We start from the raw sequence: 24,710 nt of genomic DNA on the forward strand, positions 1-24,710 counted from the left end.
GTGCCACCGCTGGGCATGGCCATTGTGCCACCGCTGGGGATGGCCATTGTTCCACCGCTGGGGATGGCCATTGTTCCACCGCTGGGGATGGCCATTGTGCCACTGCTGGGGATGGCAGCGCCACCGCTGGGCATGGCCATTGTGCCACTGCTGGGGATGGCCATTGTGCCACTGCTGGGGATGGCAGCGCCACCGCTGGGCATGGCCATTGTGCCACCGCTGGGCATGGCCATTGTGCCACCGCTGGGGATGGCCATTGTTCCACCGCTGGGGATGGCAGTGCCACCACTGGGCATGGCCATTGTGCCACCGCTGGGGATGGCAGCACCACCGCTGGGCATGGCCATTGTGCCACCGCTGGGGATGGCCATTGTGCCACCACTGGGGATGGCAGTGCCACCGCTGGGGATGGCCATTGTTCCACCGCTGGGGATGGCAGTGCCACCGCTGGGGATGGCAGCGCCACCACTGGGCATGGCCATTGTGCCACCGCTGGGCATGGCCATTGTGCCACCGCTGGGGATGGCAGTGCCACCGCTGGGGATGGCCATTGTGCCACCGCTGGGGATGGCCATTGTGCCACCGCTTGGGATGGCAGTGCCACAGCTCAGGATGGCAGTGTCACTGCTGGGGATGGCAGTGTCACCACTCAGGATGGCCACAGCTCAGGATGGCACTGTCACTGCTGGGGATGGCAGTGCCACCACCAGTGCCGTGGTGCTCCTGGTGATCCACGTTGTCAGACCAAGGAGAGATTCCCAGCGCCACAGCAGAGTGTTGCGGATGTGACCAGCTGTCCCCTGGCTGCCCTCACACATGTGTGGCACATCCTGGGGGCCTCACAGCTGCCCTCAGAACAGGCTGCTCTCTAGGTGGGCTTCACCTGGCAGCTGGGACACTCCTGGGGGTGGTGGCATCAACCACAGGGCTTGGACTTGGACGGGGCTTGGAGCAACCTGGTCTAGGGGAAGGAAGGGGAGGTAGAACAAGAGCTTTAAGGCCCTTCCAACCCCATCTGTGATTCTGGGACGATTTTATGGCTTCTGAGCTCCTGGATTTGCCCCTTGGATGTGGAGTCTGAGTGCCTCGTTGTTGGTGTCCACCCCCATTACAGCCCTGCCTTCTCTTGATGTTGGTGTAACTCACACCTTGGACTGAGTTATGCCCTGCACACAAAGTTAGTGTGTTAAAAACAATATAAAGCAGCACTTCTTGAAGCTGCTTGCTTTAAAAATTGCCCTCTCCTCCTATAAATGTATTTATTGTTTGCATACTTTTTGTAACCCAAACTGAAGAGGTCAGGCAAAGGAAACTGAGGAAGCTGAAAAAGCTTAAACCCAAAGTTTAAAAAGTTGCATCCATTTCTTATTGGTTCCATGTTTATGCATGGGTTGGATTCTATTCAGGAAATTTATGAGCATACTTTTACTCTTATTAACAGATTTCATTTAATAGTAAAGGATCACCAATGTAAATCAAATAACACATTAATTGTTCCCAGAGCCAGTGACTCTGTACCCTCCTGGTTCAGCCCAGCATGTGAAGCTGGAATAGGTAACAATTAACAGCTCTGCTGACATTCTTCTGGTTATATTTTGTTCCCTTTCCCCAGGCACAACCACTCAGTTGTGAACTTTAAAATTGCAACATATATTCCCTTGTTTCCTGTAGGAGGAAGGAGCTGTTGCTTATTCCCTTGCTGGAAGGCAGAGACGCGCCAAGAGCTGGGCTGAGAAATGTTCCTTGGCTGAGGAACCTTGCCTTGGGGTCTTGATCAGCCTTCTGGGGCACTTGGTGACTCTGTGGGTGGGTTGGTGCCTCATGGTGCTCTTCTCGTGTCTCAAAATCCTTTTCTTGTGGTGCTTGGACTCTCCTGCCAAGGCTGGGGAAGGAGGAGAGCCTGGCAGATAATGAAAGGACAGGAGAAGATGGTCTTAAACTGCCAGAGGGCAGGGATGGATGGGATGCTGGGGAGGAATTCCTGGCTGGGAGGGGCTGGGATGGGATTCCCAGAGCAGCTGGGCTGCCCCTGGATCCCTGGCAGTGCCCAGGATCAGGCTGGACACTGGGGCTGGAGCAGCCTGGGATGGTAGAAGGTGTCCCTGCCATGGCAGGGCTGAAATGAGATGATATTTAAAGTCCCTTCCAACCCAAGGCACTCCATGATTCCGTGGTTCTGCTGAAGTGGAATAACTGATATTCCCTGTCAGAGGTGGATCCTGGTGGCTCATCAGGAGCTGCTGAAAGCTGCACGTAGCAAATGTGGGCTGCTGCTCAGCCGGTGCCAAACCCAGCACTTCAAACAGAGCAGGGCAGCCCTGAGGAGCTGCTCAGCTCATTCCAGGGCCTGGGAGATCATCTGGGAAGGAGCTTTCTGCAGTGGTAGTGACAAATGAGGGCTGCAGTTTTCCAGGAACTTGGTGCTCAGGCAGCCAGGGCTGTGCTCTGGAGCTGCCGTTGATTTTGGCACGTGTCCTCAGCCTCCGTGTGCTCCTCAGTGTCACCACAAACCCTTGCTAAGCACTTCCTCAGGAGCCTCTCCACAGATCCTTTGCCATCTTTATCAGCATTCAGGAATGTCCTTCCCAGCCCCCCAAGCAGGTCCTCCCTGGGTGCCTTCTCCCATCAGGGGCTGCAGCCCTGCCCCTTCTCCCTGCTCCCAGGTTTTCTGTCAGTCCCTGTGTTTGGAACTGGGAGAGTAATGGCTGTGTTCCAGGCAAGAGGAAGGACAAGCTGCCTGCTCCTCTTCACCTTCCTCTTCACGTGCTTTGGGGTCATTTTTAGCTAAGAGTCATTTCCCATCTTGAAACGTCAGCTTTCCACACACCTGGCCCCAGGCCAAGCCCGATTTCTGCTTGAGTGCATGAGTGAAGGTTATTTCAGCATCTGTGAGGGGTCTGCAGTTTGGAGGAGCATCTGTCAGCAGCCTCTCTGGAAATGTCATTGTGTGCTTTCATGTGCCCCAGGATCCAGGATGGCTCTCATTAACCCCGTTGGCTTCCCCAACCCCTCTGTTGCAGTGAACACGAGCACTGGCAGGTTTGGGTGAGAACTGGCAGGTCTGGGTAATGAAACTCAAGTTTTCCCCATAGCCAGCAATCCAAGTGAGTGCATTTTATGCCATGCTCCCAGAGAAGGGGGTTCATGCCCCGTTTTTCCCTGCTGGGGGGTGTTGCTCATGGGCCAGCCATGCAGGGATGTGAGTCAGTCCCTTGCTGTCGTGGTGAGTCACCGTGGGGAGAAGGGGAAGGAAGAAAATGCTCAAAGAAAATCTCCTGGCTGAAAAAATGAGCTGTGACTTTGGAGAAAATGTGAGTAAGCAGAGATGGTTTCTGGATCTGCTGACAAGAGCAGGGGCAGCCTGTGTGTCCACAACAGATGGGTTTGAAATGCTTGGGTTTAACATTTTCCATCTAATCAAGATGTGAATGCATAGGAGGGAAATGTAATAAATTCAGTGTTTCGTGTAAAGGTGTCACATGTGAGGAATGAGTTTACCAGAGCTACAAAGGAATGCCTTGCCAGGACAAAGTGTCGGTGTCACAGATTGTCACTGAAAATGCAGAAAATCTCAAAGTGGGGTGTTGGAACCTGCCAGAAATGCTGCAGAGAGGCCAGGTGGCTGTGAGGCTGGGAGCAAACCCCAGAAGCTGGCAAGGGTTTTATCATCCTCAGACAAAGCTATTTGGGTTTGCTGAGGAAATGGTTTCACATGGACAGAGGGCAGGGCTGGGTGGGATATTGGGAATTAGGAATTGTTCCCTGGCAGGGTGGGCAGGCCCTGGCACAGCTGGGGCTGCCCCTGGATCCCTGGCAGTGCCCCAGGCCAGGCTGGACACTGGGGCTGGGAGCACCTGGGACAGTGGGAGGTGTCCCTGCCACCCAGGGGTGGGGCTGGGTGGGATTTAGGGTCTTTCCAACCCAAACCATTCCATGATCTATAATATTTAGCAAAAGCAGAATTGTGCATCTCAATTTCCAGTTCGAACCTTCACCTCAGCAGGGATCCCACAGGTGTCAGCCCCACCTGGCTGGGCCCTGCCAGGGCAGGGGTTTCCCAACGAGCTGTTTAAATAGGAAAAGGGAGACACAGTTTGGATGGACCTGCTGGTTTGGTATCCCAAACACATGAGAAAGCACAAGGACTATGAACAGCCTGGCTGGGCTGTGCTGTCCCTCCTGCATTTGGCAGTAAAGGGTTACAGGGTAAGATCTGAAGCACTGAACACTGAATTTCTCTCCTTCTTTAAGGGTGCAGACACATCAGTGCCCTGCTGGCTGCAGGAATGCCCCAAATCCTGAGTGGAATGTTTTTCCCCATGGCTCTGGCACCCCAGCACGGGCACTGAGCTTTTTCTCTGCTTTGTAGCTGGTTTTTACCTGCCATGTTTGCCTTTGCAGATACTGTTCAAAGCTGTGTGGCAAAGCTGTTCTTCAGCTGTCCCCTGAAGGGCCACTACTGCCTGTACAGCAAATCCAGCTTCACCCTGGTGAGCCAGCAGCCTCCCCTCTGGATCCACATCATGTTCCTGTTCCAGCAGGTGAGGCCCACACCAGCCAGGGCCCCTCTGGGCTGCTCCTGTGCCACTTGGACAAGAATGTTTCATGGTTAAACTCATTAAATGCACCCCTAACTCACAGCCATTTGTGACCCTTGTGGTCCCTCAGGAGCTCGTTCCACTGGGCTGAAGTTGTTTTGTGCTGTAGAAGTTTTTCTATTTCTGTTAAATACCCCAAATTCAAACTGGCTGGGGAGATTACAAAGTCTGGGGATAAAAAAGTGGGACCAAAGCATATTGCTCTTATTCAGGCAGAACTCCCAGGTGCCTGGGAAGCAGCCAGGAGCTGGCAGTGGATTTCAGGGGAGCAGCCCCAACCCCAAGGCTGCAGGAGGAGGTTGGAGGGGCAGAACCCACTGGGGTTTTACTGCAGAGGTTGGGACTGAGCAGGATTTGTAAATCAGCTCAGTGCTGTTCTACCACCCCTCAGGTGATTTTCCTGTGTTTAATATTGATTCCAAGAACAGCCCAGTACTTGCACGTGTGTGGAATTTCCCAACAGGTCACAAATAGTGTGAAACTAAGAGAGAGCCCTACATTCACACTTCAAGGTGCAACAGGTGGGGTTTGAGCTGAAATACAATGTTCAGTTTCTTAACACACACAGAGCCTTTCACTGCAGTTCATCCCATCCTCAGGCAGCCTTGGAAGCCCCCAGGATTTATCCAAAATTAACACAGTGAGGGATGCTGTGGATGGAACAGCCTGAATTGCTCTGCCCTGGGTGTTTTCCTAGAAATAAATACTTTTCAAGAACACTGGTCCGTTCATTTAAAAAATAATAATGGAGAGTTCTACTGTGTTTCAAAACTCTTGGATAGAAATTGGGAAATTATTAGTGCAGGACAGCAGGATTAGGCTGGATGGGTTTGCTCAGACAGAGGAGACAGAAAGTCCATCCAGGAATCCCACGTTTGAAGGACATTGCCCATATTGTGAAATCGAATATTTGCAGTGTGGAAAATCAGATTTGTTGTGCGCTCCTATCTTGGCTCCTGCGTGTAACTGCGTTCTTTAATTAAAAGATCACGGAGGAGATGGAGGAGAGGCACAAGTGTTGCCAGCCACAGTGCTGCTGTGTGGGCAGGGCTGCTGGGTCACTCACTGTGCTGTGGCCCAGGGAGCTCGGGGGGACAGCAGCCCCCAGCAAGGTGTCACCTGTCCTGCCCAGGTGCTGAAACTCCTGCAGCCCGTGCTGAGAGTGAAACACAGTAGAACTCTCCATTATTATTTTTTAAATGAACGGACCAGTGTTCTTGAAAAGTATTTATTTCTAGGAAAACACCCAGGGCAGAGCAATTCAGGCTGTTCCATCCACAGCATCCCTCACTGTGTTAATTTTGGATGAATCCTGGGGGCTCCCAAGGCTGCCTGAGGATGGGATGAACTGCAGTGAAAGGCTCTGTGTGTGTTAAGAAACTGAACATTGTATTTCAGCTCAAACTCCACCTGTTGCACCTTGAAGTGTGAATGTAGGGCTCTCTCTTAGTTTCACACTATTTGTGACCTGTTAGGAAATTCCACACACGTGCAAGTACTGGGCTGTTACTGGAATCAATATTAAACAGAGAGCCCTGTGGAGCTCTGCCTCCTGTGCTTCATCCCACCCTCTGGCCAGGGCACTCACAGGCTCTGCTCGTGCTGCTCAAGGACTGGGACCTGGGGAGCTCCAAACACACTCCTAGAGCCCTGCACGGGTGGGAGGAACCCCCTCCCTCTGCCTGGAAATGCCAGGTTTGCCCAGGGGGATGCAGCTCCCCCAGCTCTCTGTGTGTGGTTCACACAGAGGGGCCAGGGCTGCTGACTGGTGATAAATTCACATTTCAATACAGAACCAGGTCGTGTAGTGGCCATTGAAGGGGAATCCTCATTCCTCAGAGCTGTGGGATGTGCAATAAGCTTCAGAAAGCCCAGAGGAACTGAGGTGTTTGGTGTTTATCCAGTTGTGAGCCCACGGACCCATCAGAACTGCCCAGGCCTCACCCCTGGTTCTCCTGGCTGTCCCACTGTGAGCACAAGATGCTCTTTGGTAACACCTGAGTGAAAAAACACCTGAAATCATCCCTGATGTTTCCTGCAGAGCCTGTTTGCAGAACCTTTGTCCACCCAAAGCAGCTCTGTGCAAGTCCTCAAGGCGCTGTGGGAGAAGACACAGCTCAAGGGCACGCACAGCTTTGAGGCTGCCATGATCCAGTCCACCTTCCCTCACCAGAAGGTAAGGGGTCACTTTCCTCACTGGTTAAAAGAGCAGGAGGACTTGGCCCTGCACTTTGGAGCCTTTTCTGTGTTCAGGGGTGTTTTGTGCTGTGCTTTGGAAGGTGCCCAGGCTGGTTCCCCATCCCAGAAGTGACCCATGGCATGAAGAGCAGGGATGCTGCATGTGGGTTTGGTCCTGCTCTCAGTCTGGAGCTCCAGGCTCAGCTCAGCTGCTGCTGTGGGGTGTTGGGCAGCCCTTGGAAGTTCACCCAGCTACACACAGCCCTGGATTTTATGGAGTTATTTGTCTGCACATGTGCCATTAGTTACCCCCACCAGCTGAAGGGATTGCAGCCCAAAGCTCTTTTCTGTCTCCAGGATTTCAGTGAATGCTCTTTCCAAGCTATTCATCAGCTGCTTGGAAAAGGCCACTGTAGGATTGGAAAACAAATATCTATTTATTCCTGAGCATTTCCATCCAGCTCATTGGGATGAAATGAGTTGTCAAACATGATTTTACAACACTCTCTCAGAATATTGTGGGCATGAAGATGTCTGGTGGAATAGTATTAAATTACCAAGACTATGGCTGATTTGAAACCACAGTTTTGTTGGGAACACCTTCTGAACTCCCAGGGTGATGTGGTGAAGGAGTGGGAGCTCTTGCTGGGGCTCAGAGGAGTGGGGCACCCCCACATCTGAGAGCAGCTTTGGGGCCAGATTTTCTCAGGCACAGAGGAGCTGTGCTAAGGATCTGAGCTGCTGTTGAATCCAAGCCTGGCTCATGCAGAGGCTTTAGAGCAGCTTTGCTGCTCAGCATGGCTTTAACTTGTTTGGACTCAGATATTTGTTAGTTCTTATCCATGTCACAGTCTCACAAACCCTGAGTTCTGCAGCACTTCATTCTAACAGGCTAAAAATGGAGTCCCATCTCTCTCTCTCTGCAAGGCCTTTTAAGGATAAACTGTCCAATTAAGAAATTACACCTCAATTATTTTTACTTTTAACCCAAAACCAACCACCCGGGCTGGCAATGGGGACTTTTTGTCCAATTACACAAATCCACCTAAACCCAGGGAGAAGAAGGTGGAGAAGAAGGAGCAGCCTCTGCCCTAAAACCTCCATCTTGCTTTATGTATATTACTGTGTTCTAAACCCTTAAACTCTGGGTTTCCCACCCTGTGGTATCACACATTTCTATTCAAACTCCACACCCACAACCCCAGTTCTGTCATTCCTTCTCCACAGCCCCAGGCCAATGCAGTGTTCTCTCGGGGGTCAGTGCCTGGCAGCACAGAAAGTCTGAAATTCCCAGTGACCAGGGCTCCAACCCCTGAGAGTTCCCAGAGCAGCAGAGCTGCTGAGGAGGGGGATCCTGAGATCCAGCAGCAGAGGAGGGGGATCCTGAGACCCAGCAGGGGTTGGAGCAGGGAGCAGCCCTGAGGCTGAGGACAGAGGGCAGCTGGAACCCCCTGAGCTGCTCTGGCTCTGCAGGTCCCCTCCTGGGCTCTGCTCTGCTGCTGCATTGACTTTCTGGTTTGCTTTTGTTTATTAACACAGAACCAGAGCTTGTTCTGGTTTTGTTTACTACTAAGAGCCCGAGTTTGTCTCTAGTGCAATTCCCATTCAGTTTTCTGGGAATGAGGACAAGGACTGCCATAAGGAAGGTTTTCTTTAGCTTTTGCAATTCCAAAAATTCTGCCTGGAACATTCCCTGCGTGACCTAGTCCTTACTTTCCTCAGCTTCTGTCATAATTGCAATTTGTCATCTCAGAAGTTCTTCTCACTGCTAACAGGACTTAGTGAATTATTGTGCATTATTGTGAATTATTGGACAAAATTATTGTATTTTTTGGTGTTATTCCTCTGCCAGTAGTCCAGGAAGCAAAATTCTGGGGGTGTGGTTGCTTCATTAAGTGCAGCACTTCTAATTTTCAATAGCTTGAAGTGTGTTGATGCAAATGCAGCATCAACATTGGCTGCTATATTTGAGACTAAGCTTATGCATTGTGTTCTAGCAGAGTCTGAAATGCTTTTTCAGGGTGGGATGGGATATTGGGAAGGAATTCCTGGCTGGCAGGGTGGGCAGGCCCTGGCACAGTTGTGGCTGTCCCTGGACCCCTGGCAGTGCCCAAGGCCAGGCTGGACACTGGGGCTGGCAGCACCTGGGGCAGTGGAAGGTGATAATTTTTTCCCAATATGGATTCTAAAGCATTTTTCAAACCTGGAGGTAATGTATGACATCAGTGCTTCACTCCAGACTGAATTCTGAGAAACGCCTTCAGCTGTGGTGATCCCTGGAGCTGCACTGAGGGCCTGGCTCACACAGAGCTTGCTGTGTTCCACTGGGCAGCCTCTCCATGCCACAGAAAACATTGATTTATCCATTCAGCAGGGCTCGAGGTGTGCCAGGAGCAGAGCACTTCCAGATGTGGCTCCTCCCAGGCTGCCTGGGCTGTGCAGAGCCCCGAGTGTGCCCAGCCCAGGGAGCTGCTGAGCCCTCCTGGCTCCTCTGTGCCAGCCCTGAGCTGGTGGCCGCTTCACTGGCCCCATGTGATGCCCTCGGGGATCCCTTTGCTGCTTTAAGAGCACAGTTAACATTTTGGGGCCGTGGGTGGCTCTGTTCTCCCCTCTCCTTTCTGTTCTGTGGCAGAAAGAAGGGCCACCTTGGCACCAAGGGCTCTCTGAGCCTTTCGGGGTGATGGAGCACAGGGATGAGGTAGATCTCTCCTCTCCAAGTAGGCTTTTCCCTCCTGACACAAGTGGCTCCTTGCAGGTTATTTAAAGTGTGCTGGAGTGCAGAGTGGAGCAGGCAGGTTTCTGCACTGATATTTCAGTGGGATTTGCTCTCTTGCAGGCCGGAGTTGCCTCATGGCAGCCACCACCAGATTTTTCACAGGATGGGGAAGCTCCTGGGCTTTTTGTCAGCCTTGTCCCCGTGTGCTGTCCTGTCCGGCCCAGCTCAGTGCCCAGTTCAGTGCCCAGCTCAGTGCCCAGTTCAGTGCCCATTCCTGCCCAGCTCAGTGCCCTGGCCCCTTGTCCCTCTGCAGGAGCCATGGGAAGGACCCCCTGTGTCCCTCTGGATTTGGGGTTCTGGTGCTTCTCCACCTGATGGGTTTGGTTTCTCTCCTCCCTCCAGGATCTGGAGAACGTTCAGATGCACCTGGAGGAGGTGAGGTTCTTTGATTTGTTTGGCTACAGCGAGGAGGCAGGAGCCTGGCAGTGCTTCATGTGCAACAACCCCGAGAAGGCAACAGGTACAGAGGGGTCCTGCCCCTGCCACTGGGGCTGCAGTGCTGGGGTGAAGCTCACTGCTCGTGCTGGGTGTGTGGCCATGGTGGGGAAAGGGAAAACCAAACCTTCCAGTGGCTATTTTAGTTGGAATCCCCATTAAAGTAATGTCTGGTGAGGGAGTCAGGCCCAAACCTGATTTGGTGTGTGCTTAGAGGGGCACAGCTCCAAATCTGCACCATCCCTGAGCCCTGGGGAGTGGGAGGGCTCTGCACCCATCCTCCAGTGTCCAGACACAGGACTGCACCTCCTGCACCACATCCCAGACACAGGACTGCACCTCCTGCACCACATCCCAGACACTGGACTGCACCTCCTGCACCACATCCCAGACCCAGGACTGCACCTCCTGCACCACATCCCAGATACAGGACTGCACCTCCTGCACCACATCCCAGACACAGGACTGCACCTCCTGCACCACATCCCAGACCCAGGACTGCACCTCCTGCACCACATCCCAGATACAGGATTGCACCTCCTGCACCACATCCCAGACACTGGACTGCACCTCCTGCACCACATCCCAGACACTGGACTGCACCTCCTGCACCACATCCCAAATACAGGATTGCACCTCCTGCACCACATCCCAAATACAGGATTGCACCTCCTGCACCACATCCCAGACACAGGATTGCACCTCCTGCACCACATCCCAGACACTGCACTGCACCTCCTGCACCACATCCCAGACACAGGACTGCACCTCCTGCACCACATCCCAAATACAGGATTGCACCTCCTGCACCACATCCCAGACACAGGACTGCACCTCCTGCACCACATCCCAGCTCCCCTGCAGCCCACCCAGGTGCCACAAGTCAGGGCACATTGGCACAGAAACAACACCTGGTTCCTGCTTTCTTCACTCTCAGAATTATTTGCTTTAATATAATTTACTCCACAGTGCACATCTCCTCAGGGTCATGTGATTAAGTCTTACAAAGGCATAACACTTTACCTGTATTGGAGAAGAGGGTGAGTGGGAAATGGGGAAAACCAGGCTTTTTCCCAGGTCTAAGCTCCTGGCGCTCTGCTTTTGAAGCTCTGGCAGGCAGCAGTGCCAGGTCAGTGCCCTGACAGGCAGAGGAATCTCGTTCTCAGATGCTTTCTGCCACTCTGTAAAAGTCTGACCAGTCCTGGCCAAGAATTTGGACTATTTTGGCCAAGTGCTTGACTAATTGGCTGTTTCAGAGATTTATTCTAACAGTTAGTGTCTCTTCAGACTGCATCAACCCCGAATTTAGGAAGTCTTGCAGGAGTGGCCCAGCTGCTGCAGACTGTGTTGCCCCTGCTCACTCCATGGGTGTTTGAGCATCTTCTCCTTCCCCAGCTCCCTGGGATTCCAGGACCAGGACAGAAACCCTGCTCTGAGTTAAAACTTCATCTCCACAGAGCTCTCAGTGTGGTTCCCCTCATGTCAGGGATGTTGAGTGATGAGGAAAATGAGACTCTTGCTTGAAATGTCAAAGCTTAATGCAGCAACTTTGGTCTGAATTTCCAAAGACATTTAAGCAGTCCAGCCCTGCCTCACTCCTGCTCTCCTGGCTGTAACTGTCTTTTTCATCAGCAGTTCCTCTCTTTGTCTCACTTTAAAAGAATTTCTGTAAGAAAGGCTCATGGTGAGTATCATTATTTGCTTCTGAGCTCCAAAGGCCTTTAGAAAACCAAGAAAATAAATTCCCTGAATGGGTCATGTGAAAGCTGAGGAAGGCAACGTGGAAGAAGGAGCTCAGTGGAATGAAAATTTGCAGGGAGTGACAACTCCACCTTTGTGCTGGTGCTGCAGAGCTGTGGCAGAGTGGGGGACCCTGCAGGGTCTCTCTGGGTTGGTAGGATCTGACACAAGCAAGGATTTGGAGCTCTCCTTGGACTGGTAAGGAATTTAAAGGCTGTGAAACATCTTTTATTTTCATTCCAGAGTGTGAAAGAGCCTTTGACATCTGAAATACTTTTGAGAGGCAAGAAAGCAACTCCTTCCTCTCAGCAATTCTGTTTAGCAACCGAATTCCTGTTGAAGAAGGAATTCGGAGGCAAATTTTTTTTCTATTATTGTCTGCTGGGGTTTTGTTGCATTTTTTGGATGCCGTGGTACAAGATGCCATTTATCCTCCAGGCTTGGGCAAAGACTGCCTTAAAGCCCTGGCCTTGCCTTGGGATGGGATTCCCAGAGCAGCTGGGGCTGCCCCTGGATCCCTGGCAGTGCCCAGGGCCAGGCTGGACACTGGGGCAGTGGAAGGTGTCCCTGCCATGGCAGGGGTGGGATGGGATGATATTTAAGATCCTTTTCAGCCCAAACCATTCCATGTTTCTGTGATTCCTGTTGGCTGTAGCTGGGAGGCATTTTGGGGCTGGAAGCTGATCCTGTGTGGAAAGAACCAGTTAAGCTGAAGCAAAGTGGTGATGCACCCACAGTGACAACTGGAGAAAGTTTGACTCCTTCTCATGCATTCTTCTGGTGCCAAAGCATGTCTTGTCCAACCACACCTCTCCAGAAGTGCTGTTCAGTCACCCTGGGTTGGCTTTTCCTGCTCTGAGGAGCAGCATTCCCACAGCCCCTGCTGATCTGCCCTGGGCTCAGGGGAGGAACAGCAGCTCACTCCGTTCCAGCACAGCCACCAGGCACCTGGAGTGCTGGAAAGCACCAGGATTCCTCCTGTTGGGACAAGCTGCCTGCTGGGAGCCTCATTCCAGCACAACCCCCTGCACTGGGGGTTTGGCTCCAGGAGCTCTTGCACAAAACATTCCACAAAACCACCGGAGAGCCAGCGAGGGAATTGAGGCAATCCCAGCTCCTGCCCCCCTCTGGAAGCTCACAAAGACAGGCAGGGATCCCTGGGGGCTGCAGAGGAGCCATGGGCAAGGATTTGGGATTGGGGAAAAACTGAGGGTGTTTGGGAATTCCTCTGGAAAACTGCAATTCCCTGGGAAAGCCAACGCCACCTTAACTTGGGAATACATTTATCCCCCTCCTGCAGTGCCAGCTATCCAGAGAAATGAAGGAGCCCAGCTCTAATCCTCACTGGGAAATCAGCAAAAGTGGCATCCAGCCATGTGTTCCTTCCAGGTTTTCAGCAAAACCCAACGTGGTGATTAATGGAAGAGACTGGATCCATATTCCCTGAGGTTAATTGCATTTATCTGCCACACATTCCATTCTTTCAAGTTCATAAGGGTTTATTATCACTGAGATCATTCATGAATTCTTGTGGAGGATTTTATGTTTCATCAAATTCAAGATTTAAAGCTTTGGGTTTTGTCTGTCTCGAGTTCATCTTGGAAGAGTTTGGAGGGTTTTTAACTTTTTATTCAGTACCCAAACTACTTAGAGCTGGATGTGTTGTAGTTCTGCAAAGAAAGCAAGATGGAAAGTAGAAAATTCCAACAGACACATCAACGGGAACTACTCAGGGTTAAACTGGAGTCAGTGTGTCTAAATTGAGATGATTTGAGAAAATATAGGTGTTTCAAGACCTTTGGATATTTCATGACCTTTTCAAACTGAAAGGGGAGAGATTTAGAAGGGATATTGGACAGGAATTGTTCCCTGTGAGTGAAAGCTTTCCCACCATGAGGATATCAAGCCTGCCCAGGGATGTTGTGGATATTTTTCAAGTCCCACGTGGATAAATCCATGAGCAGCCCAGTCTGACCCCGTGGGTGACCCTGCTTGGGGCTGGAGCAGAGACCCCTGGAGCTCTCTTCCAGCTGAGCTATTCTGGGATCCTGTGAAGCCAACCGCAAGGAAAATAAGCAGAAGGACTTAGAAAAACATTGGAAAAGAGCTTTATTCTTATCCTGCTTGAATCTCTCTCTCCTAATCAGCCCCTCAGACACGATGGCATCGGATTCATTACGGCCACTTTGGAAGCTGCCTCCAGAACTCCCCCGGGCTCCTCTGTGGATACACAGGAGAAGTCCTCTGGTAGCATTGCCTAAAGCCACTGGCTCCTCACCGACATCAACATTTCTTAGCAGATCCTGGGTTTGAAAGATTTTGGCCATAAAAATTCACTTTAGGCCACAATTGCACATTCACTTCCCTTCTCATGTTGTGCTCCTGACCACAAACTATCTTGGTATTATCTGGTCCCTGAGCCTTTTGTGCTTCACCCCTCCTAGTTTGGTTGAAGCATGTTTCTACAGCTCTGGAATGGGATTGAAGATGTTCCTGTGGAACCAGGAGCCAGGCAGGGAACAATATTTAACAAAATTACAAAGGTTTTAGTACAGGGGACACTAAAGTGTGGTTCTGTCCCACTAAAGAGCGTGGGGGGAGAGGGTGCAGCCCCAAACCAGCCTCCTGGGGAATGTATCCCCTTTTGCAGTGACAATATTTACACAGGGAGAAAGCAAGCCTCTGCCTTACTGTGTCCCATGGCAGGCTGGGTGCTGTGTTTGGTGCTGGCACAGGAATACCCAGAAGAGCTGTGGAGTCAGGGCTGCAGTGGCTGCGTGGAGCAGAGCACGGCCTCCTCCCGCCGTGGCACTCACAGCTGCAGCTCCCCCCGGCACTGAGGCTCTGCCAACCCCCTTTCCATTCATCCATCTCCTTCCAGGCGCTCCCTGCCTGCAGAGACAGAAATATTTATGGTCTTTCCTGAGGAAATTGCACGAGTCCACACTGCAGCCCCCCCCGCCAGCCTCGCTGCCAAGGAAAACAGCGCTGGGGGAAGGACACATCCTTTATCTACAGCTGATGCCTTGTCTTGGCCTTGGTGTGCCCTCTTCCAGACAGGGGCAGGGTGCCCAGAAGCCATAAAAGCTTTGGCACTCCCTTGGGTGGCACCTGGGCAGCTTTGGGCTCAGGAGCTGCCCATGGCAGTGAAGGCTTTCCAGGAAAAGTGGGGCTGGAGGAACAGGGGGCTGGGAGAGGAGCCAGCCAGGGATCACTGCCCCTCTGACAGATGCTGGGATGGGCTCCAAGGCAAACACCCCATCCAAAACATCCCTGCTCAGACTGCAGTGCTTGCATTGCCCTCTGGTCTGGCTGGTCCTCTGTGTGTTCAGGACATCGATGGAAAGACAGAGGAGAAAGGAAAGAGACCCCTAGGACATATCAGGGCTTTAAACTGCCAGAGAGCAGGGTTAGGTGGGATCCTGGGAAGGAATTCCTCCTGTGAGGGTGGGCAGGCCCTGGCACAGGTGCCCAGAGCAGCTGTGGCTGCCCCTGGATCCCTGGCAGTGCCCAAGGCCAGAAACGGGCACTGCAGGGCTGGGGAGCAGCTGGGAGGTGCAGTGGTGAGGAGGAGTTTGGGATGGCTGAGGGAGTAGGAGAGGAGATGGAAGAGGGGTGTGAGCTGTCAGCTCCATCTGCTCAGCCTCCCCAGCAGGACACAGCTGAGGGCTGAGCTGTCTGTGTGAAGTGAGAGCTGAATGCTGCACGTTGGGAGGATGAGGAAGGCAGCACGACCTTCCTGCAGCATGGCAGAGCCTTTGGCTGGCAACAGGGAGGGCAGGACTAACCCTGGCCGTGTGCTTCCCTGCCCAGGTGTGAACCAGGACGGGCAGCCCCTGATGGAGGGCAAGCTGAAGGAGAAGCAGGTCCGCTGGAAGTTCATCAAGAGGTGGAAAACGCGCTACTTCACCCTGGCTGGCAACCAGCTGCTGTTCCGCAGGGGCAAATCCGTGAGTGACAGAGTCACTGCCCTGCTCCCTGCCCTGCTCCCGGGGCTGCAGCCCTCACACCTGCCCATGCTGCTTGCCCCATGGGCTTTCACCCCTCAGCTTTGCTCTTCTGCTTTTCCCAGAGGTTGTCACCCCTCAGCTTTGCTCTTCTGCTTTTCACAGAGGTTGTCACCCCTCAGCTTTGCTTTTCCCAGAGTTCTGCTTTTCCCAGAGGTTGTCACCCCTCAGCTTTGCTGTTCTGCTTTTCCCAGAGGTTGTCACCCCTCAGCTTTGCCCGCCCATGGTGGTTTTCCCGCTCACAAAGTGCATGGCAGGGGACACCAAGGGCAGCCAGAGTGCTGCCCAGGAGCTGTCACTGCTGAGTCCCCAGTTTCCAGGGGGCATAAAGACCATCTCATTCCATCCCCCTGCCGTGGCAGGGACACCTTCTACTATCCCAGGCTGCTCCAAGCCCCGTGGCCTTGGACATTTCCAGGGACAGGGCAGCCACACAATGTGGCAGCAGCAGCTGGTGGCACCTGGGAATATCTCCACAAAGAAGGACGAGTTCACAGAATCCCAGAGTGGTTTGGGCTGGAAGGGACCTTAAAGCCCACCCAGTGCCACCCCTGCCATGGCAGGGACACCTCCCACTGTCCCAGGTGCTCCCAGCCCTGTCCAAGCTGGCCTGGGACGCTGCCAAGAGCCCTGGGCAGTTTGTGAGGGGTGGTTCCTCCCCGGGTGACCCTGCCCTGCCCCCTGTGCTGCAGAAGGACGACCCTGACGAGTGTCCCATCGAGCTGAGCAAGGTGCAGAGCGTGAAGGTGCTGCCCAAGAAGCGGCGGGACCGGAGCCTGCCCCGCGCCTTCGAGATCTTCACGGACAGCAGGAGCTACGTGCTCAAGGCCAAGGACGAGAAGAACGCTGAGCAGTGGCTGCAGTGCCTCAACGTGGCCGTGGCCCAGGCCCGCCAGCGCCACAGCCGCGAGGCCACCACCTACCTGTGACCCTGGGCCACCACCCTGGGGCCACCACCTACCTGTGACCCTGGGCCACCACCTTGGAGCCACCATCTACCTGTGACCCTGGGCCACCACCTTGGAGCCACCACCTACCTGTGACCCTGGGCAAATCCCTACCTGTGACCCTGGGGCCACCACCTTGGGGCCACCACTTACCTGTGACCCTGGGGCCACCACCTACCTGTGACCCTGGGCCACCACCTTGGAGCCACCACCTACCTGTGACCCTGGGCCACCACCTACCTGTGACCCTGGGCCACCACCTACCTATGACCCTGGGTCACCATCTTGGGGCCACCACCTACCTGTGACCCTGGGCCACCACCTTGGAGCCACCATCTACCTGTGACCCTGGGCCACCACCTTGGGGCCACCACTTACCTGTGACCCTGGGGCCACCACCCTGGGGCCACCACCTTGGAGCCACCACCTACCTGTGACCCTGGGGCCAATCCCTACCTGTGACCCTGGGTCACCATCTTGGGGCCACCACCTACCTGTAACAGGCCACATGTGACCCTGGGGCCATCAAACCCTGCCCGAGTGGCACCACAGGACGGCCATGAGGCCACCCCAGGGCCTGTGGGACACTGCCAAGAGAATGCCAGCAGTGAGGACTTTCTGCTTTCCTCAATCAACTCGATGTAAAAAGTTAATTTTCCTTATTTAATCCCGGTGGACTTTATCTTTTTATTGTTTATATGTGTCTGTGCTGCTGCTTTCAGGTTTAAATTGGGAAATTTGAAAGATTTTGTATGACTGGAAAATAATTTTAAATATTTAACTGGTTTGATTTTCCCTCTTTTTCCTGCTTTTGCTGCTCTACTTTGTAACTGAATGTAATTTTTATATTTTCCTTTTTTTTTTTTTAATTCTCTTCTCTATTCTGTAACTTTTCAAAATTTCTGCAAATCTGGAAAACCCCCAGTTTGTTTGATTTTCTTTGTTACTTTCAAATGATTCCAAAGTGGAGGAAGTGCTGTAGAAGAGACTGAAAGGAAAAAAGGTGGGCAAAAAAAAACCTGAGAAGCCTGCAGGTGATGAAATGAGCTCAGAGATCATTCAAGGCTGAGTAGAAATAAAATTTGAAATTTTCCAAGCTAGAAAAATGTATCTTTGGCAAAAAAAAAAGTTGGCAGAAATGTGGAAAAATGAGGAAAAAACTGGGGTTTTTTTCCTGTACCTTCCACACTCAGTGGCTGCAGGGCTGGAGCAGGGATGTTGCTGGCCTTACCCAGTCTGGCTGTGCAGTGTGTGAGGAGGAGGAGGAGGATGGCCTGAGGCTGCAAAGGGAGTGGAGGGAGGGGGGCCTGAGGGCTCTGCCAGGGTGTTGGGTTCTGCTCCCTTGGTGGGGCTGCTGCCCAGGGTTCTGGCTCAAAGCTGGGAATGCTGTCCCACGAAATGCAAATGTTTGTCCTTGGAGCTGGTCCCTCACAAGCACTGAGTGTTCCTGGCGTTGTCTCCCTGGCTCCAGAGCTCTGCTGCTTGTTATCCTGACAGGTGAGGTGCCAGCGTTTGGGAATGAGCACTCACCCAAATTAGAATGAGGATAAATTAATTGCTGGCAGCACGGGGGTGCCTGAGCTCTGCTGCCCTGGCAGCTGCACAGAGGGGTTCTCAGCCTGATCCACCCAAACACCCTCAAACCTCTGGGGAGAAACCCTGGACCTTGGAGCAAGGAACTGCCAGGGAAAGGGAAATCAGGCTGAGCTGAAAACGCTGTTTGCTTTCTCCTCCTGGGCTGTCTCACTCTGCCTTCCCCTGCTTGGCTTTTTCCCCATAGTTTTAATCACTTCCCATTATGGTGGCCCCAGGGGACAGTGGTGCTTCAGGGGACTTGCAGGGAGATGGTGAAGCCACAGGTGGGCTCAGCACAGGGAGTGCAGGGTGGGGAGTAAAACCAAAAAACTCAAAACTGGCTCCAGACTTCCCAAAGCTCTTGGGAAAGACGTGAAATGTTCAGATTCCTGAAAATCTTTGTATCATGGGGATGGGTGTCGGATCCTGGAATGTGGCAGAGTGATCAGAAGAACCTTGTTAAAGCCAAATTTAGTCACAGAAGATATGGAAGCCACCATGGAAGAGCAGCAGGGCAAGGCTGAGGATGGACACCCAATGGGAGATTTCCACAGGAGGTCTGGGAGATGAGGAAAGGAGATTTTGTCCATTTGATCTTCAACACCTGGACCAGCAAGTCCTCACCTTGCCCTCAGGACAAACCACTGGGTCTGTGGGGAATGAAGTAAATTCACAGGTGAGAACTTGGAATTTATTGCCTTGAGTCCCAGAATCACATCCTGCAATTCACCCTGAGTTCACAGATAACGGTGAGCTGGCCATCAAAACCAGTTTTTACCCACCAAATACTCGGTGTTTCCTACCCTGGGAGCCAAGGCCCAGCCTGCCACCTCTGAATGATGTCACTGATGTCACGGTGTCACCAACAGAGCTCTGTGTCACCTGCTGTCCCCAGGCCTGTCCCCAGCCTGATGGGAGCAATATGGGATGCTCTGGAGTCAGAGGCACCCTGGGTGCCGTGCCAGGAAATAACTCCCTAAAATAGGGAGCCCAGCCACACTTCTCCTGACTTCAATTAAAACTTGGCGGAAAATAAAACAGAAATTCAGCTGGCAGCCTCTTGCAGTCACCCTCCTAAAAGGAGAAATACAGAGATCATCAATGCAGTGAAGAATGAGAGCAGGGAACTTCTCAAGCAAATGTATAAATAGCTTTTGTTGGTTCGTTTTCAAACAATGTGTATCAGAACAGTTTGGATTTAAATATCCAAAACATTTTGGATTTAAATGTCTGAACCACTTTGGATTTAAATATCTGAACCACTTTGGATTTAAATATCCGAACCACTTTGGATTTAAATATCCAAAACATTTTGGATTTAAATATCTGAACCACTTTGGATTTAAGTATCCAAAACATTTTGGATTTAAATATCCACCAGGAACACGTTGGTAGCTCTGACTGTGCAGTATTTTCTCTGCTGCTTTGCTCACCCTTGCAGGAACCCTCCTGGTCCTTGGCAGTGACAGCATTGAGAGCTCACTGAGGCTCCTTGGGCACATCCTGGAAAAAGGGCTGGATGCAAACAACCTCTTCAGAGCCCACAGCTCCAGGACTCTGCCATGGAAGAGAGCTCCCAGTCCAAACCAGCACCCCCAGTCCCTTCCACATCCTGGGGGCACAGACCCAGCTTTAGGGTTTAACCTAAACCAACCCAAAATCTGGCCCTGCTCATTCCTGAACGTGAGCAATTTCCAAACCCTCCAAGTTTCACAGATCAGCTTTGCTTCTCTAGGAAACAAATCCTGCCAAATGTTGGCTCCCACTTCCACGGTTTCTGCAAGGACAATAATCCATGTTTTCCTGAAGAGCTGATGTCCCCCGTGACTCCTGTGCCCCATCCCGTGCATCCTTCAGGGATGTGAGTCTGGGTGAGGGTGTGGCCTCAGGAACACCCAAAACCAGCTGGGCTCAGCTGGGAATGATCCCAGGGCTCTGGCAGGGGAGGGCTGGCTCCCACCTTGGGTTCTGTCACCTCCCCTCGCGCAGGGGACAGCACAGGAGCAGCTTCCCCTGGCAGGGAGGGAGCAGCACTGGCTTCCAGCTGCCTGCAATGCACACAATGCCCAGGGATCCCTGGGCTGGACCCTGCAGCCAGTGGGACTCAGGCTGGATGGGATTCCATGGAAATGGGAACGTGGGCTGAGCACGGCCTGCCCAGGGCTGCTTTGGGACAGCTGAGCCCAGCTCCGGGAAGCTTCCCAAGGAAATGTTACCCCACAGTTCCCCTCCATCCCAAACCCAGGGCTCCCCAGCGTGTCTGATGGGCTGGAGCAGAGCAGGGAGGAATGCTGAGGTGCTGCACACAGCACAGGGATAAATGGAATAAGCTGCACATTATTTTTCCAGCCATTCCAATTCCGAGCTCAGCCACCCATGGGACCAACCTTGCCTGCTTCTTGTTGACAACTCCTCTAATTCATCCTGCTGCTGCTGACTAATGTTCCTTGGGTAAAACCCCTGACCTTGCTGAGGTCAAATGCAAAACTCCCGTTAACTCTAATAGGGCCAGGATTTTCCTTGGATCCCCGTGTGTCCTGGTGGTTCCTTTGCAGCTCCCTGCCCTCCCCAGGCTCGGCCAGCTGCAGGAACACAATCCCTCCCTCCCCACAGACAGACCTCTGGCACCCACTGGGCAGCCAGGAGTATTTTGGTGTGAAAAGCTGCTTCCCAAACTCTTAGCAGCATCAGGAGGCAGCTGTGCCTGCAGCAGCCTGCACTGAGCCCGTCCCATGGGATCAGGGGATGGGACCACCCGGCAAGGTCACCTCTGCTGTTGGGAGGCAATGACAGAATTCCTGCAGCTTCTGTGCTCCGGTGGCAGGAGCAAACAAGAAATGGGGTTTGATTGGGGTTTTTTTCCATAGAAACAAGAGACATGCCTGCAGCAGTTAGGAAGGGTTGATATTGCACCTGTGAAGGAGCAGGACATTGATTTATTAGATGTCAAATTACAGCTACATTGAGTTGGCTCAGTTATTCCATAAATCTCCCCATTGTCTAATTAGGCGAAGAAAGAAGCAAAATCAGACTTGATTCATTTGACTGCTTCACTGAAATGACCTGGAGCTCTCAAATCAGTTTGTGCTGGGGTTGGATGGATGTCCCTGGACATGGATGTCCCTGGCTGGCCCCACCAGGGAGCCCAGTGCCCCAGGCCAGGGACTCTGTCCCACCCCAGTGATCCCAGTCCCAGCCCCTCCAGGGCATCCCCCAGGCAGCCCTGACAGCTCTCACACTCTCTCAGGACATCAAAAGATTTAGAATTATTTGCTTCTACAGATGTGGACACTGTAATATAAATGCTGTGTCCATCTTCTCTGGATATCCACTCCCCAGCCCTGGAAGTGTTCAATGGGCCTTGCACAAATCTGGCATAGAGAAAGATGGCCCTGCCTGTGGAACAAGATGGTCTTTGGGTCCCTTCCAACACAAACCCTTTTACGATTCTACAAAAATCCTGGCATTTAACGAACTGCAACTTTTAGGACACACCGAAATCACTTGGGTTTTTTTAGGACAGACGTAAAAATACATTTACACAATAGCTATTGTTTGAGAGCCAAGATTTGCCTCCTGATCTCTGCCCCTGCCCTTCCCTTCCAGCTCCTCCTGAGCAGGAAAATCAGCGTGGACCTTGGTGGCTGTGTGTCCTGGAGGGGACGGATGGGGACACCGCTTCCCAAGCAGGCCATGCCTTTGCTGGCAGTGCCACAGCAGGTGGCTCCTTGGGCTCAGTGGCACCACGGCCACCCTGGGCACTGCTCAGCCACTGCCTTGGACGTGGCTGCACCACCCAGAGCGTGGGTAAAGGTCACTGAAAATCCATGATGACAGAAGCCACGCCAATGCCTCCGGGTTAGGAGCAAAAACCCCTGGTTTTCACTGGCAGCACTTTGTGGAAAAGATGTGTGAGAGAGGGTTTTGTTTGTAGGGAGTTTGTAAAGGACAACTCTGCGTCAGCTCCCAGCAAAGGCTGCAGGGCTGCCTGAGGTGGGAGCAGGCTTTCCTTGGGGTGGACAGCAGCAGGAGGCCACGTGTCCCAGGGCAGAGCCAGCCCGGAGGGCCCAGCCTGGCTGCGTGCGGGGCCTCCAGCCCAGGGGAAAACATTCGTGACCAGGGTGTTGTTTGTGCTTTGAGGGACTCGAGTGTGAGGAGCCTTTGCCCCGGTGCAGGTGGTGTTTAGGCAACAGCAGAGTCTGTTTTTGCAGCTGTCTGTGACTGTGCCTCAGCTCACAGAGTCACAGACTCCCAGAACGGTTTGGGTTGGAGGGCACCTTAAAGACCACCTGGTCCCACCCCATCCCACACCTTGCACTGTCCCAGGGTGCCCCAAGCCCCTCCAGCCCAGCCTGGGACACTTCCAGGGACAGCTGCTGGTTCCATGAAGTCCCTCTGTGTCCCTCTGCCCAGGGAGCAGGGAGCAGGAGCACGCCAGCACCAGGGAAACCATGGAAGCACAGTGTCCACCAACACCTTGGGGCTGCTGCTGATGTTTTACAGCCACAGTTCCCACCAGGCCTGGTCACTGCAGAAGTCCAGAGAGGTGCATCTTGTTTTGATCATTACATTTTGGGTTAGGGAGCACAGCTTGACAGGAAATCCAAAAATGCCAGAAATGCCTTTTGTCCACCAGTGGTTTTCAGCAGCTTGTTAAACACTCACAGATTGTCTGGGCAGCCTAAAGCCTGACAGGCCTGTGATGGAGACATCTTTCCTTTATTTGGGCTGAAGTGTGAGGTTACTCAGCTCTCACTCCCTCGGCCATGGCTGCATCCCACAATGTGGCTTGGGAGAAACAGCCCTGCAGAGCTCTCAGCTGGACTGTGCCAGAGCTGCCCAGAACATCCCCATCAATCCTGGAGCACACGAGGTTTCCTGAGCTCCTGGAAAGGTGGGCAAAGAGAGCAGAGTGCCTGGCTCCCCGTGCTGACAGAGGTCCAGCTGCAGGCGTTTGGGCAGTAATGTGCAAGTGGCAGAGGGATAAATGGTGTGGGCATGGAGAGGGTGAGCAGGATCTGCTGATGGAAAGAGGGGATTGTGGCTCAGGGCTGCTGGGTGGGGAGATTTTTGGCTCACAGGCCAAAAATGTGGAGTGGGAAAAGTCCACCTAAAAGAACAACATGCTTGGTTGTGACCCATGAAGCTCCTGGATGTGCTGGAAGCTGGGAGGTGACCTGGAGAAAGCCATGGTGTGGTCCTGGATTCCTTGGGAAGAGTTCCAGGAGCAGGATGTCTGCTCATATCCAGATGGTTTGGGGTTCAGGAGGTCCCAGCTGGTCCCACCTCCCTGCAGGTGCTGCTGTGCCAAGGGAAGCAGGTGAGTGTCCAGCACCTGGGCTTTGGTGTTACCCAAAGGAGCCAAGAGCTTTAGGGACAGCCTTGCTCTGCTCCAGACATAGAGGAGAGGGGCAACCAATAATTTGGGGGAGCCCAGCCTGTGAAATCCACCCGCCTGAAATCCTAAATTGGTTATTTTGGTGTGGTGTGGGCATGGGAGAGCCAGAACTGCTCCATGCATGGCTGGGGTTCTGCTGCTTGCAGCTGGCTGAGCCATCCAGCTTTTCTATTCAGCTCCAGTGCAGTAAAAATGGTAATTGTGGTAAATTGGGACTTATGTCTTGATAAAGATGTGTGCAAATGGGCTTTAAGGGAGCAGATGAATTTTGCTGATCCCCTCTGGGTTCCTCTGTGATACCAGAACAGACTTCTGGCATGGTTTGAGGGTGGAATCACCACAAGTCTTGTTCTGCTGCACAACGGGGTCAGGAGTCTTTCTTCCAGCTCTCCTGGCAACACCTCCAGGCACAAAAGGGCCACAAAATCAGAATGAACACATTTTGAACCTGACATCACCCTGTACTAGCACAGTCCCATTTGCAACTAGTGCGGGAGAAATGTGGAATTTCCCTTCTGAAGGAGCCCAGAGCTGCCACCCTCCCTCCCCCTGGAGGGGCTGAGCCCCGGGCCTCCCTTCCCTGCCTGGGGAGGGTCAGAGCTCCGGAGCCGCTCCCGGCTCCTGCACGGCCTCTGCCACGGCTGCTGCACACGGGCACCAGAGCAAGGGTGTTATTTTGACTTTTTCCACTTTAATTCGCCTCAAAATTGAGATTTACCTGAGGTCGCACACAGAAGTGACGAAGTTTGGGGCTGTTTTGCAGCAAAGTGCTGCCTCCTGGTGGGTGCAGGGCCCTGTAAAAGAGACTGCTCAGTAATTTATTATAGAGGGTTTCTCTCACCTGGACTTTGGAAAAGGCTTTGCAGACACTCCTGAGCATTATTATTACATGTCCTTGACAAAGCCCATGTTTTTAATAATTTAGGAAAATACTAGAAAATTATATTGAGTCTTTTCAGACACTAGAGAAAGCCTAAAGCATCTTTAAGAATCCCTTAGTTCAGACTCTGATCTGTTCCAAAAATGAGTGACAGAATTACTCAATAATGTTGACTA

General features: G+C 52.7%; 1 protein-coding gene across 3 annotated transcripts in view; it reads left to right on the forward strand.

Annotated features, from left to right (window-relative positions):
* The window catches only part of VEPH1 (ventricular zone expressed PH domain containing 1), a 51,313-nt gene extending 34,564 nt beyond the window's left edge, over nt 1-16,749 (forward strand). For 2 of the 3 annotated variants that reach the window (XM_066556781.1, XM_066556780.1), the window contains 5 exons: nt 4,402-4,541; nt 6,640-6,774; nt 9,895-10,012; nt 15,541-15,677; nt 16,427-16,749. In XM_066556781.1, the coding sequence (XP_066412878.1) occupies nt 4,402-4,541; nt 6,640-6,774; nt 9,895-10,012; nt 15,541-15,677; nt 16,427-16,663 (767 nt within the window). In that variant the 3' untranslated portion in view covers nt 16,664-16,749. The remainder of the gene's footprint in view (nt 1-4,401; nt 4,542-6,639; nt 6,775-9,894; nt 10,013-15,540; nt 15,678-16,426) is intronic. The other variant, XM_066556782.1, reaches the window with a different exon arrangement.
* The last annotated feature ends 7,961 nt before the right edge of the window (nt 16,750-24,710 follow it).

This window comes from Molothrus aeneus, chromosome 10 (assembly GCF_037042795.1).
Source record: "Molothrus aeneus isolate 106 chromosome 10, BPBGC_Maene_1.0, whole genome shotgun sequence".
Taxonomy (NCBI): Eukaryota; Metazoa; Chordata; class Aves; order Passeriformes; family Icteridae; genus Molothrus; species Molothrus aeneus.